The sequence below is a fragment of the Antrostomus carolinensis genome, unplaced genomic scaffold (genome assembly GCF_000700745.2).
Source record: "Antrostomus carolinensis isolate BGI_N321 unplaced genomic scaffold, ASM70074v2 scaffold5565, whole genome shotgun sequence".
Lineage (NCBI taxonomy): Eukaryota > Metazoa > Chordata > Aves > Caprimulgiformes > Caprimulgidae > Antrostomus > Antrostomus carolinensis.
This window is the reverse complement of record NW_010316974.1, coordinates 19,784-33,598: the sequence shown is the minus strand read 5'-3', so window position 1 is coordinate 33,598 and position 13,815 is coordinate 19,784. Positions and strand designations below refer to the sequence as shown.

Below are 13,815 nucleotides of genomic sequence, written 5' to 3'. Positions count from 1 at the left end.
CGGCCCCTCTGGGCGGGCAGCTGGTGGCGGGAAGGCGGTTTGGTTTCCCCGTGGCGGCACCGGGGGCTCGCACTGAGGTATTATTACCCGGTTGCTGTTTTAGGGCTGGATTAAACACCTTTTAACCTAAACATAGGCTGTTAAAGCCGTGTTTATCATCGTGCTAACTTACCAGCACAGCGTTTTCTGAGCGCGAATGGGTCACTGAAAGGACTGGCTTGGATTTTTCTAGCTTGTCCTATAAATATAAACGTTTAACTTTTTGTAGCGTTCTAAGCAAATAGTAGAAATTTTTCTAATTAAGTTTTTTGTCGAGGATATAGTCTTATTGAGGAAGCTTTTTTTTTTCAAGAGAACCTCTTCTCTGTATCCTTTTTCTTTGTTTTTGAAGGAAAAATAGGGTTGTCATCTGTCTCCCGGAAAGCTGGACAAAATTTTGATAGTTGTTTATTTCATTTGCGCGTCTGTATTTTGTGTTCTTGTTTGTATCATGTAAGATAAAATATGTGAGTGAAGTACTACTCTTTTTTTTCCCTTTAGCGTGGGTATTGTTGGGTTTTTCTCATTTCTGTTTTGGTAAAATGACACTAATGCCAGGTTCTGGGCCCTGGCATACAAGTGGCATATTTTGGCTGCCTGGGCTTCCCTGGAGTTACTGAGCTGTGCAGGAGTTTCATTCACATGTGCCATCTTCCAGGATCTGGATGTTTGTGGCAAGGCAGAGGTCAGAACTACTTTAATATCTGTGGAAAGATCTGGATCCCTTCCCATCCTACACAGAACTCTTTTAATTGCTCAATTTTTGTTAACTTCTGAAAGTAAAATCACCGTTGATTGTTAAAACTGACATGGATCCTCAGGAGGAGGCAGTGGAAGGCAGGAGGAAGAAACCTGACACAGGCTGGCTATGGGCATTTTGGCTACAGTGCTGTTTTTTCTTCTCTTGTTCGAGTGGTGTTATAAATGCTCATGTTTTCACCAGTGTTTTCTCACAGAGGTGAGAGCAGGAAGGAGAAGTGCTAACACAAATACAGTTTGTTTCATCACCTTTAATGGGACTTTAAAATGTCACCTGTTTTTCAGTTATGATTTTTCTGAGGTGTTCTTACTGGGATTACCAAAAAACAAAGCCCTTGCTTTCCTTTCAAAGTCAGATTTAGTCCAAATAAGCTTAGAGCTGCATTGTCTTTCTCTTTTTTAGGTAGCTTTCCAGGATGCAGGAGGAAAGCCAGCAGACTCTTTTATGTATCTTCTTTAACTTTTACATCACAATTTAAGAGAAATCTGGTGGCATTGCAGTCCATCGTGTAGGACAGATCACCAAAAAATCATAGTAAGTGCACACTGTAACTCTTTCTCATTTTTTTCTTCTGCTTCTAGATCCTCGGTTATTTTACCTAAGTTAAGTGATGGAAACTTACACTAAAGAAAAAAAATCACCCTTGGATCTTTGGCATTCATATTTGTGTGAAAGAATCTAGGATGTTCCGAGAAAACACATCAGCTGATTGCTTAAATAAAATAACAGCCTCTACTGAAGATGGTGCTTTCCAAAGAAAAGTCCATAGTGCAAGAATCCTTAGCCCAGAAGAAGCTGAGAGACTGTCAAAAGATCAGGTTTTGGTGTCTGAGTTCAAAAAACTAAAACTGGAGAAAGAGGCACAGAAGAACTGGGATCTGTTTTACAAAAGAAACAGCACCAACTTCTTCAAAAACAGACATTGGACAACCAGAGAGTTTCAAGAGTTAAAAGCATGTCGGGAGGTGAGGCCTATACACTTCCTCTGTAAAAGATGGGATTGATTGTTTCCAAATGATTTAATAATAATAATAATGATAACAAAGTTGTTGGGGTATGAGCTGTCACATGTTAAGTTTGCAGTGCTCTGTGTAGTTTCTCTTAATATGAAAGATACCTCCTCAGAATCAGATGCATCAGTTCAGTTTATAGTTGACCCATACTGGATACTAAGAGCAAAATCTGGAATAGTTGTTTTGTGTCCTAAATAGACAACTTGTCTCACTGTGATGTGACATTTTCGGATGCATGTTGGTGCACTTCAGAACACTACTTTTAAGAAAAGCATCCAGAATTACAGGCTAATTACAAATCATTGTTAAGACGAATAGCTAGGTGAATCTGTTGTTCTTTGTTCCTGAAGGAAAGACAGAAATGATACAACAGTCTGTTGATTACTTAAGGGGTAGCTGACTAAAGAAATACTAATATGTTCTAAAAAGATTTGTAAATTGGCAGAAATCAAGATTTCTGTTTTGTAGCATCAGATTATCCAATGGATGCCTACTTTGGTTTTTGAATCAATGGTAATTAAAATTGATTATAGCTTTTAAAATGCTGATTGAACAGTGTCTCTGTTCATATCATGAGGAAAACAAAAATGATGTGCTTTATTTTGGATTTCTTCCTCCCCAGTTTGCAGATCAGAAACTTACCATTCTGGAAGCAGGCTGTGGGGTTGGGAACTGCTTGTTTCCACTCTTAGAAGAAGATCTGAATATTTTTGCGTATGCCTGTGATTTCTCTCCTAGAGCTGTTGAGTATGTGAAGGTGGGTGTGATATTTGGTACTTCTTTTAGAGTGTCTTTGGAAGTTTCTGAAATAACACATGACTGTAATGACAGACTTCTCTTGCCTTCCTTTTTGTAAGAAGGGTAGAATAGTTTTTGCCAAAAAATGGACGCTGTTTCATTTCTGTGGAGCTCTATGCAAAAAGCTGAATTGTTGTTCAAGACCTAGTTTTTTAGCATCAAATTGTAGCATTGTGGTAATATATGTATATTACTTGAATGATTTATGAAGACGCTGGTTTTTGGGAGCACTGCTATGTCTCTGCTGACTGTGCAGTGCAAGCAAAATTTGTTTGGAATGCAAACTTGCCCTTGATATTGGTGGGGCAGAGGGAGTCCCAAGGAGAATCTTGAAAACAGGACTGTGAAAGTTATTGCTTAGGAAATGTGTAGCTTGATTAGAAACAGGTATGTTTGTGAATATTCATAGGTATTGCAGTCCAAAGTCAAGTCTTCCAGCAAGGCTGGTGGGGGCTTTGGCCTTTAGAAGTCTCCTGGTTTATTAAGTTTGTAGTCACAGGGAAATTTCTATGTATCACTTGAAAGCATTCTGTTGTGGGACATTTGTGACTGAGGACCACAAGACACATACTGCGTGTCTCATGGGAAAGATGGGAAGAAATACATCTGGCAAACAGGAGAGGACAGCACCTCCCTGGGATGCCACAGCTGCACTGCAAGATGAGGTTGGGCTGGGTGTGTGCCCTGGCTTTTGGATGATTTAGTGGTGCCTGCCTCCACAGCCCTTGCTGAAGATCAGCCTGGCTGCAGATTAAGTGACCTGAACCCAAACTGTTTGCAGTCTACTTGCATCTCAGGAGATGTACTTTGATCAACTTGTTATACAGAAATTATTTTAGTAATATTTCTGTATTTCTAAATAGTAGAAGCAGCAGTAAAACAGAAATGGTATGTTTTCTGAACTGTCTTAAGGCACGTTCCTTCTCAAATTCCTGAAAACAGACTGTTCTAGTAGTTGTAGTTTCACTGCTGTATGCAGTGAAGAATTTCTGAGTGCATTAGTCACCTGGTGGAAGTTAATGTTCTTTTGCCACCAAGTTTTGTGTCATTGTACTGATTAGTTTCACAAGTTTTTTTACTTCTTTGCAATAAGAAATGCTGCTAATTTTCAGTGAAAGCATAATCTTTTCATTTTCCTAGAAAAATGCCTTATACAGTACTGAAAGATGTAAAGTGTTCCAGTGTGATCTTACCAAAGATGATCTTCTAGAAAATATACCAGCAGATTCTGTGGATGTTGTGACACTTATATTTGTGCTTTCTGCCATTCATCCTGATAAGATGCATCTTGTCTTGAAGAACATTTACAAGGTAAAACCAGTTGATTTTACAGCCTTTCATTTACAGCATTTTCATTCTTTTTAGCTTGAAAGTACAATTATTTTTTTTTTTTCTGAGAAAATAACTCCTCTTGTAATGGTGATCTTTAACACTATATTCTATGGATGTATTTAGTTAGTTCACCTAGTATACAGGACTAAAATGTTTTACAATGTTTGTTTTCTCTCTTGGTATTGTGAGGTTTTTTGGATTCTGGCCTAATGCATGCCATCAACATAACAAAAAGGTATTCTGAACCTGTGACTTCGGCTCCTCGATTGTATGCTACAAAAAATGTTTGTGGGTTGCATAAATGTCTGTGTTGATAGGGTGTGAATGACAGTGAACCAAAATTGACTTCCAGAAGATAAAGTGACTTGCAGCTAGGATGTTACTGTTATTATTAAACGCACTTAATCTGTGGTGATTTAGAAGTGGGGTGTTCAGAGGTCATTAATCTAGAGAGACTCATCTCCCTGGGCTGCCTGTTAGCTGATAGAGTAGGATTGACCCATCCAGAGGGTGATTTAAACAATCTGAATTGTGATTATTCAGAATTTCCCAGAGATGTCATATATTGACCACAGAGAGAAATGGTCAACATATTTTTTATTTATGCCTATGTATGTATTTGGGGTTTTATATTATCATATATCCTGTTTGTTTTATCATCAGTAGTTTGAAAAGGGAATGTTAGATTTTTTAGTATATCTCCAGCTGTTTTCCAAAGTCAGGATTGGTTTTTAGCTCATGCACATGAAAAGGCTAATTATTGTTTTCTCTGTGGAGGTGCCTGGCTCATTTAACTCCCTTGTAGGTTTCTGCACAAATTTGCAAGTGGCAAGTACTCCTTCTCTTCTCTAACAAATACAGCTGGTATTTGATGAGGTAGGAGAGTCACATGCATCAAATATCTGAAGTCAACATGGCCAGTGACCATGTATTTTTAAATTTTAAACTCTTTATGGCTTGATTTTTTTACCAAAGAGCAAATAAAAAAACCTTCCACATGCATCAAATATCTGAAGTCAACATGGCAAATGACCATGTATTTTTAAATTTTAAACTCTATGGCTAGATTTCTTTACCAAAGAGCAATTAAAAAAACCTTTCAACCAATATTTCTGAAATTGTTCCTTTTTTATTTCTTATATTGCAACGTTTTTATTTCTCACATGAAAAAAGAAATGGTATTCTAAATTTTGGTGTTTTACTCTATTGGTATATTTGGTATTCTAATTTTTTAAAAAGATGATATTCTAAATTTTGTTGTTAGTCATTAAGCAGAATCAAGTGCTAGACTATTGTGATAGTTTCACTGGGCTAGCCCTTGGCTAGCAGCCAGCACAGCCGTTCACCCACTTCACCCCCACCCCCAGGGGATAGGGGAGAGGACTGGGGGGCAAGGATTAGGAGGCTTGTAGGTTGAGATAAGAACAGTTTAATAATAGAGAGAAAACTTAAAATAATACTCATATTAAAATAGTAAAGATAATGATAACAGTAACAAAATATGCAAATAAGTGACACCCAATGTTATAGCTCAGCCCCCTCCTGACCGAGCCCGGCCCGTTCCCAGATAACGATCCCAGAGGAGCAACAATCCCGAACTAAAACCGCAATCCCGGAAGAGTGAGGGCCCGAGCGAAAGCCAGAGAGAGCTGAGAGAGGGAGAGACCCTCACTGATATACTGGACATGACATGATATGATATGGAATACCCCATTGGCATATCTAACTGTCAATTAAGTTTATTAATTTAAATATTCTTCATCCCCCTTAAATCTTGTGCTTGTGGACACAAAGTCCTTCACTTCCAGGGACAAAAATGTAAACATTGGTATGGTATCAGCGTCTCTCTCCCAGCGAGTACCAAGCTGGAAAATAAAACACCACTCTTCTAATTACTAAAAAGAAAAACAGCTCTATTTCAGCTAAAAACCAGGACAACTATATACTACCCAACAAAGAAAATGCCCTGTTAGGATTTAATTTTTATTGTTAAACTCCATATTTTCTTTTTTCCTCTGTATTTGAAGTGTTGCAAAAAGCTTATTTTGCTGCTCAGTACCCAAGTAGGTATCTTAAAACTATTTGTAGTCTACTGTTCATGGGGAAGCATTTTTAAGAGTGGACAATCCAGTTTACATACAATTTTTTTGTTGCACAGGAAATGATTTCAATATATATGTCACTTATGTACTGAATGTGTTAGGATACCTTGTTTAGTTATATGTGTATGGGTCTGTATGTATATACAAACAAATATGCATATATATGGCTAAATCCATTTACCTTTTTAAAGCATATATGTATTATGTGGCAGGTATTAAAACCAGGGAAGTGTGTCTTGTTCAGAGACTATGGACTGTATGATCATGCAATGCTCAGGTTTAAATCTGGCAGCAAACTTGGAGAAAACTTCTATGTTAGACAAGATGGGACAAGATCATATTTTTTTACTGAAGGTAAGACATTTCTACAGCGTGCTTTATTTTCTGCGAATCTTCTGTTTAAACTTGATTCAGGGAATTGCCAACATGTCCATGAAAGTTTTGTTTTGTGCAGCTGAACTGTTAAATCATGGTGTACTTTGTTTGCCATCCTTTTTATGGGAGGAAGAGGGTATTTAGTCTGGTAGGACTTTTTGTAGCACATTCTTGTTTACAAGCTTCTTGTGTGCTATAATGTGCCAAGAGCAGTTTCTGAATTGGGTAGATTTCATTCAGAATTGTTATCTAAAGGAAAAAAGACCAATGTTCAGTAACAGAATTTATCATCTTCGTGAAGCAACTCAGCAGTTATCTTGGCATCGTTCTTTTTGCAAGGCTATTCCTGGTGTGCAAGATGAGGTCTACTGAAGAAGTCAATGACTTCTAAAGTAGAACCATGACTACAGTGCTGAGAAGCTTGTGCACAAATCCTGCTGAGGTAGCTCTGACTAGTTGGGGTCACTCTGTTTTCTGTTGTTGGTTTTTTGTTTGGTTTTTTTTTTTTTTAAAGATGATACAGAAAACATTTCCTTGTGATACAGTATATAAACAGGTTTTTGTTCAGTGCTTGGAATGCTTTAGGAAGTAAAGTAATTATTGCAGTTTAGTGGTGGAGAATTTGAAGCACAGAGACATGAAGGAATTTGCTTAGACTCTCCCAATGAATTGGGATTATAGCTTGTCTTCTAACTCCCAATTTCTCATCCTAAACTTTAGTGAACTGTTACTTCCCACTATCAATTATAGGGCATTGTGTAATAAAAGCTGTGTGTTTTTTTTTCTGTGGGGCTCTTTGTTCTTAGTCTAAAGCAAAATACAGCCACTGAAGAGACTGATTTGGAGCCAAGTAAATGTTACTCATATTTTATGACATAATGTATTACTGATACACTTCTGATATATAAAACCCATTCATCTTGTCTGAGCTCTCCCTATTCTTTATAGGACAATAATGAAATCTAAGATAATGCAGGCTGTGCTACAGCTTCATCAGAGCATTTCTAGAACTGTTATTTATTGAGTGATTTTTAGTTCTGTTTAAACAATTAATTCTTACAAAGAGAATGGATGCTAAAGGGAACAAATAAGAGCCTGACTTAGCTGTGGAATTTTAAATCCCAATTTTATTGTGTGTTAGAATTGTTTCTGAATGAGAAATTCCTTACTAGTATGCATGTTTACTTTGCAGGAAGAATTGAGATAGGGAAGAGGAAGATGAAGGAGGGAGAAAAGAGAATTTATCTTATATTGCTCATTTTAGCAATGATTTTGCCTTGGATTGGTCTGTGACTGTCTCATGGACCACCCCTGCTCCAATTTTCAGTCATTACGATCTCATTCATGTCCCTGATTTTCATATAAATATTGCTTTATGCTTGAGAATTCTTTTGTTATTAGGAACATGACTCCCATCGTTTCTGCACAGTTTGCAACCCACACTATTTTTCATCTGTTTATAGCACTACACTTGTATACCAAGTAATTGCTGCATGGGATGATTTGAATTGTACTTATTTATAATGTATCTGTCCTCAGATAACAACAGTGAGCTTCTTCCATGGAAAAAAAAAAAAAATTCATTCTTCCACTATTTGAAATAATACTAAATATGTGGAAGAATGCATGCTTGTAGTTTTGTGTTATAAAATATGCGCAACTTCCTCACAATGAGACTTTGATAGGTCCACAATTAAGTGCTGTTTATTTGTATTTCATTGATGTGAATCCTCCATTTTAGATGAACACACTATGTTTACTAGTGCATGTGGCTTCATGGTGGGCTTAGGCTGATATAAGCCTGCACTACCACCAAAGTGGGTAGTCTTATCTTCCTTCCTCAACGCACTACCTCTTCTAGTGCTGGGGTTCCTGTACCCTCATGATCAGCTGTTTCATTGAGCTGATCCCCCTGAGCAGTGAAAAAATTGCATGTCTTTGTTTTCTATCAAGTAGCACAAGTTTAGAATGACTTAAATTTATTGTGAAATTGCCACCTGAGTAAAAGAAACAAGGTGTGGGAAAGGAAGAGTTATGATTTTTAATTAACGTGGCAAGTCAACAGCATGAGCACTGCTCTCTGCTGCATAGGTCAAACCTGTTTGTGAGGTACTTCTGCCTTCCCTAAGAGAGATATGCTTTAAGTAAGATTCTTTTTTTTGTGGAAAATACTTCCAGTTTGACTTAGTGAAGTCTTTGCACTACCATATCCACTTTCCCATTTTGTCCTTTTTTCTGCTAAGCAATGGCATGTGAATGTCTGGTGTGGTAGGCTGGTATTCTTCCTCAAGCAGAGATGTGTCTGCAAGGCTGGATTACCTTTGAAATATTTGAAGTAAGAAGTGATGTATTCAGCTAGCGAAGGTCAGCTACGCAAAGGGAAAATGCAGTGGTGTCAGTCACAAGGAGAATGATGAGGCTCAAAAATAAGAGATGTGGCAAGTTTTGGAAACTAAACTGAGTAACTAGCTTAAGCCCCAGTTTTACAAGCTGTTTTACTTAGATTGATGTTTCTAGAGGAGATCTGTATTGATTTTTGTTGAGCAGTTTGCCTGCATAGAACTGGTTGAAATCTGAAAGCCTGTGTGTTTTCCATGCTATAACACATAAGAACGTATCCTTATATAAATGCTGTCTAGTGTTTTAAAAACAGCATAATATTTAATCTTATCTTTTAAAATTCTCTTCCAGAGTTCTTGTCTCAGCTTTTCAAGGCTGAGGGATATGAGCAAGTGGTCAATGAATATGTGCATCGAGAAACTGTCAATAGGAAAGAAGATTTGCGTGTTCCAAGAGTTTTCCTTCAAAGCAAATTTCAAAAGCCTTTCAGTAAGACATAAGTTCTTGCTGATTAGCAACAGCATTACATGTTTGAAATGGAAGCTAGCATGTAGTTTTTCCTTGTGTGTGCTCATATTTCCAGTAAACCAGAAATGACTGCATCCAGTACCTCTTGTTGGTTTTCATCCTCAGATACGAAATATGAATGCTCCTTCTAATTAAAATTTACGATGGTTTAGTGATGCAGGCAACCAGCTGAGTATCTGTATTCCTGCCTCTAAAGTAAATCCTGTGCAGCATTGTTGAAGAATCAGGTAAAGCACACTAAATATGGTTAATTTTAAGCACTCATTAGTTATTATCATAATTGTTATTTCAATTTTTATTAAAAACTATTTCTTAAATAAGTATCCTGTGTTTCGTATCATGTATGGTTTTTGTAACCTGTTAAAGTTAGAACATTTCATCTGCTTTCAATGCTTGTGAGACTTCTCAGTGTAATTTCTCAGATACAGGAATGAAACAGACTCAGTGAGTGGTATAATGTAAGCTGCTTTGGTATTTTAATAATGATATATTTGTAATATGCTCAGCATTTAGATATGTAAACAAATCTGATTTCATGCTTGAATAAAGCTATTAGAGGATCAGGTTGTCTTTATCCCTGGTTAATTTCAGCTGTTCTTCGTTTGATGAGCAGAAATAGCCCCTCAGTTTCCCATTTGGAACTGAAATCAGTGAGTCAGAAGTACTTTCTTTTATACCAAGTGTAAACAGCTGCTTCTTTCCTCAATAGAGGTCTTCATTCTTTTCCATCAGTCTCAGGAAAGGTGTTGGTCTTTGCTGTTCTTATCACTAAAAGCCACTGTATTGATGCTGTGTCTCATAGCCTGCCACAGACTTAACTGCTTGAAGGAATTTAATCCTTTCTCCTTCAACAGCCCCGGAGCTTAGCATTTCAGAACCTCTCCTTTGTTCTTAGATGACATAATCTCACAAACATGGCTGGATCTTTAACCTGCATTTTGAACACCTGCTATGCAGGAGGGGAATCTCAGAAGTATCTGGTGACTTGTGCAATGGGCTGTACTGATCTTGTGTAATGTACACAAGTTGCAACAAAGGAAATTCAAATGAAATACTAAGCTTTTTTTATGTGTAAGGGGTGGTCAGATACTGGGACAGAGACCAGAGAAGTTGTGGAACCTCTGTCCTTGGAAATACTTGGAAATAGACTGGGGAAGGCATTGATAAACCTGTGCCTTTATTTCAAGGGATTTAATCTCTTGCAGTATGTATTAATATGTGACTGACTTGGGCTGTCATTCCCCTGGACTTGTGTGTTGTTTATAAATAAATTTGCAGCAGATAATTGCTTTGCATCAGGGCATCACAGGTTGGGTTTTTTGGGGTTTTTTTTGTGATGACGTGAGCCCAAAAGCTGGATTTATTGTATCATCAAACTTTGGCCTCAGAGGAAATAAGTGATTAAACTACACAATTCTCCCAACGGCTCTTTGGGGATGGTTATTACATGACATCTTTTTTTTATGGAGAGTATCATCCTGGGGATTTATGCATTCATGACCCCTGCTGTGCAACCCATTAGCACTTTCTGCCGTGCTAGTAATAAATATCTAGTAAATGAAAAAATATGTTAAAACAGGGTATAACAAATATAGCATTATTCTAATATGAGCAATCATATTTTTGCAGCTTCCCTCAGCAAGTGTTCGTCTTTAGTACAGCAGTTCTGCAGTGACTGCATGTCGTCTGAGCTCTGTTGATTATTAGTGGGGCTTGAACCTCTGTAACACCAAGTGCCTTACAAGACTAATCTTTGGTCCTTTTTAGAGTATACAGCACATAAATGAGACTGAAGGATTGCCTGGCGTGGCACCTCGTCACTTTGCCATATGATTGTTGGCATATGCAAAGGCAAGTGCACTGAACTGGGCATTCCAGAAAGGAAATTAAATGTAGGCAAGTACTAAAAATATTAATCAGAAGGTCTGAGTCAGCCCAGTAGATGTAGCTGCAGACAGCCATTGACTTCATTTTTACACTGAACTAACCGTTGCCTGGACAGTAGTACACCTTTTTTTAGCTGGCTGTAGCTTCAGTCTTTCTGTGTGTTTCTCCTTGAGGAACTACTGTTACTTTTTGCATAGCAACACATTAAACAGAGAGCAGGATTTCTAATTTTTTTAATTTCTCATTCAATCTCATTTCCAGTTAGACCTGGAAAATAAAGTACCATGCATTAGTGCCCCTTGCCAGAAAGCTGTAGTTGTCATAAGGCAGAGGTTATTTTTAAATGAATGATCAGAAAGCTTTATTTGGTCTCTATACCCCTGCTTCTGTGAACTCTAAATCATTGCAAGTTTTTGTAACTGTGGTAAAGTTTGAGGAAGTTGAGTCAGCTTTAAGAAATCCTTGCCTCATCATATGAGACACAATAATCGATGGGGTCCATGTGTCTGTTTTAGTGCTGAGTAAAGTGGATATACTTCCCCTCCAACCCTTCAGCCTATCCAAGCTCATGTAAGCTCACCAGAGGTAACACATGCCAGGGATACCCATACCTTAGATACCGTAAGGACTGTACTTAGGGAGATGTGGTAATCAGGGTAAATAGCATCAAAAGGACTTGGAAAAAAATGTACATGCACTGAATCTTACTCACCTTGCACAGACAAGCTACTATGCCATGATTGTAATAAATGTCTTAGTTGTTCTTTGATTTTGTATTCAGTCAGTGGGGGCTACTGAGACCGACTCAGTTGTCTGTAGAAGACCTTCCATTTGCTTCCCTTAAGCTGAGCTAGATGTACTGTCTGGTGTGCATAAGTAGTAAGTTACTTCATGTCATCACACTGTGTTGGGCAGTGTTTAGAATAGTAACACATAATTATTGAATTACTGGGACTAAGAAAACCCCTTTTTTATTTATTTTTGTAATGGTTTGATGTGCTGTGATTACATTCTCTAATCTTTAATAAAGTATGAACCATGGTTAAAGCTTTTCCTCTGGTTAGGGAATCCTACATGTGACTTTCTGGTGTGGGATTATCTACTGTCTCCTACTGGAATTAGACAGCATGTGTTAAGGTATCATGTTAATGAGGCAGTGTCTCAGTGAGGACTTGAGTAAGGTCTGTCTGTTGGCTATTTTCATCAAATTTACAGAAATGTTATGTCTTTGAGTCTTCTGACATTTCATGTCCTTTACTGTTCTGTCAGATTTGGTTGATACTGTCTAATGTGTTTGACAACAGGCTAAGACTAGAGAGAAATCCCCATGTGTTGTGCATATACTGTGTGAATGGATAAGTTTTGTTTCCTTAGAAATATGGGCTGCTGAGAAAAATCTATTTGAACTTTAAAGCAGTGGTATCACAGCAGGTTTTGTTTATTTTATTTGATAACTAAAAGGCTATTTCTGTGCGTCTTTCAAGTACCTGAAGGTTCCTTGGGTTCCAAAGGCAGAATATTTAAGCAGCTGATACAATACTATGCCCATGGTGGATTGTGCATAATTCCTATGAAACAAAGTGCTATAAAAGTGGAACCTGAAACTCAAGCATCTATAAGCATCAGCAGCCAACTGTAAAACATACAGTGTTGGTCTCATAAGAGAAAACTGCTATATGAAATCTGAAAGGTCATTTATAGGCCTAACTGATGATGTTCTTTTTTTTTTTCTTGATCTGTTGTAGAGTTTCTACATCTGAATATACTGAGAGATACAAATTACCAATTAGGAAGCGTTTTACTGGAAGAGTTATTTGAAAGAGATATATAGATAGATATATGTATAGGTGTGTGTATATATATATATTTGGAGAGGACACCAGTGTTGAGAATCAGTATGTGAAGGAAAAAAGGTAATGTTATGTTTAAGGTTCTGGGGGAAAAAAAAAATAAAAAATTCTGAGTTTCTCAGGCCAGGGATGACATGCAATTAATGAGTTGTTCATCTAAAAGGTGAAATTTTGAGAATGAAAGCCTGCAGCTTCCAAAACTAGTCTAATGTTACAGACAAGCAGAAGGGCAACGTCTAATTGTGTGCAATATTAGTAATACATGCAAGACTATCTGGGAAGCAGAATTTTATATTGGGAAGATAGTGTTAAGGTATAGTTAGTGAAAATAGGTAAGTCTTTGTTTATGGAGTTTTACCTCCTGTAGTATAGCTCTGATGAATTTTTCACTGTTTATGCTTGTTGTTATTAGGAAGGATCATGAACCATTGGGGAGCAAACATTTACTAGTTATACATTCTGCAAAAACATCTGGCCCTTGAGTGCAGTGGGTTCAGAATATCAGTATGTTTGTGCTCTGTATTTGTAATATGAGTTCACTTATGAGAACAAAGGCAGATGATGAGCCTGCTATGGGGAGGCACACAGGCATTGCTTGCAAGGGCAAAGCTGTTCTCCAGGTAAGATAGTCCCTTAGAGAACTTTTTTCATTCCTGTTTTCCAGGGTGATATGCACCATTCATTGTGTTTGCAGCAGGGAGAAAATACTGCTGCTGTGAAATCAGGGAAGACAAGGGCACAAGAAAAAGGCTACAAGATTCTTCCAAATGACTAGTGATTTTGTGTACCAC

At 37.6% G+C, this 13,815-nt stretch overlaps 1 protein-coding gene across 3 annotated transcripts; it reads left to right on the top strand.

Annotated features, from left to right (window-relative positions):
* The first annotated feature begins 1,306 nt into the window (after nt 1–1,306).
* Nucleotides 1,307–12,995, top strand: METTL6 (methyltransferase 6, tRNA N3-cytidine). Of its 3 annotated transcripts, XR_728019.1 has the most exons (6): nt 1,307–1,764; nt 2,435–2,569; nt 3,751–3,921; nt 6,257–6,398; nt 9,111–9,533; nt 12,985–12,995. XR_728019.1 is itself a non-coding variant. In XM_010168409.1 (5 exons), the coding sequence occupies exons 1-5, from the start codon at nt 1,483–1,485 to the stop codon at nt 9,257–9,259; spliced, it is 879 nt and encodes a 292-aa protein (XP_010166711.1). In that variant the 5' UTR covers nt 1,307–1,482; the 3' UTR covers nt 9,260–9,541. The 3 variants fall into 3 exon arrangements, 2 of the variants coding, with proteins under 2 accessions (XP_010166711.1, XP_010166712.1); XM_010168409.1 differs by lacking the exon at nt 12,985–12,995 and having other exon boundaries at nt 9,111–9,541; XM_010168410.2 differs by lacking the exons at nt 2,435–2,569; nt 12,985–12,995 and having other exon boundaries at nt 1,372–1,764; nt 9,111–9,540.
* The last annotated feature ends 820 nt before the right edge of the window (nt 12,996–13,815 follow it).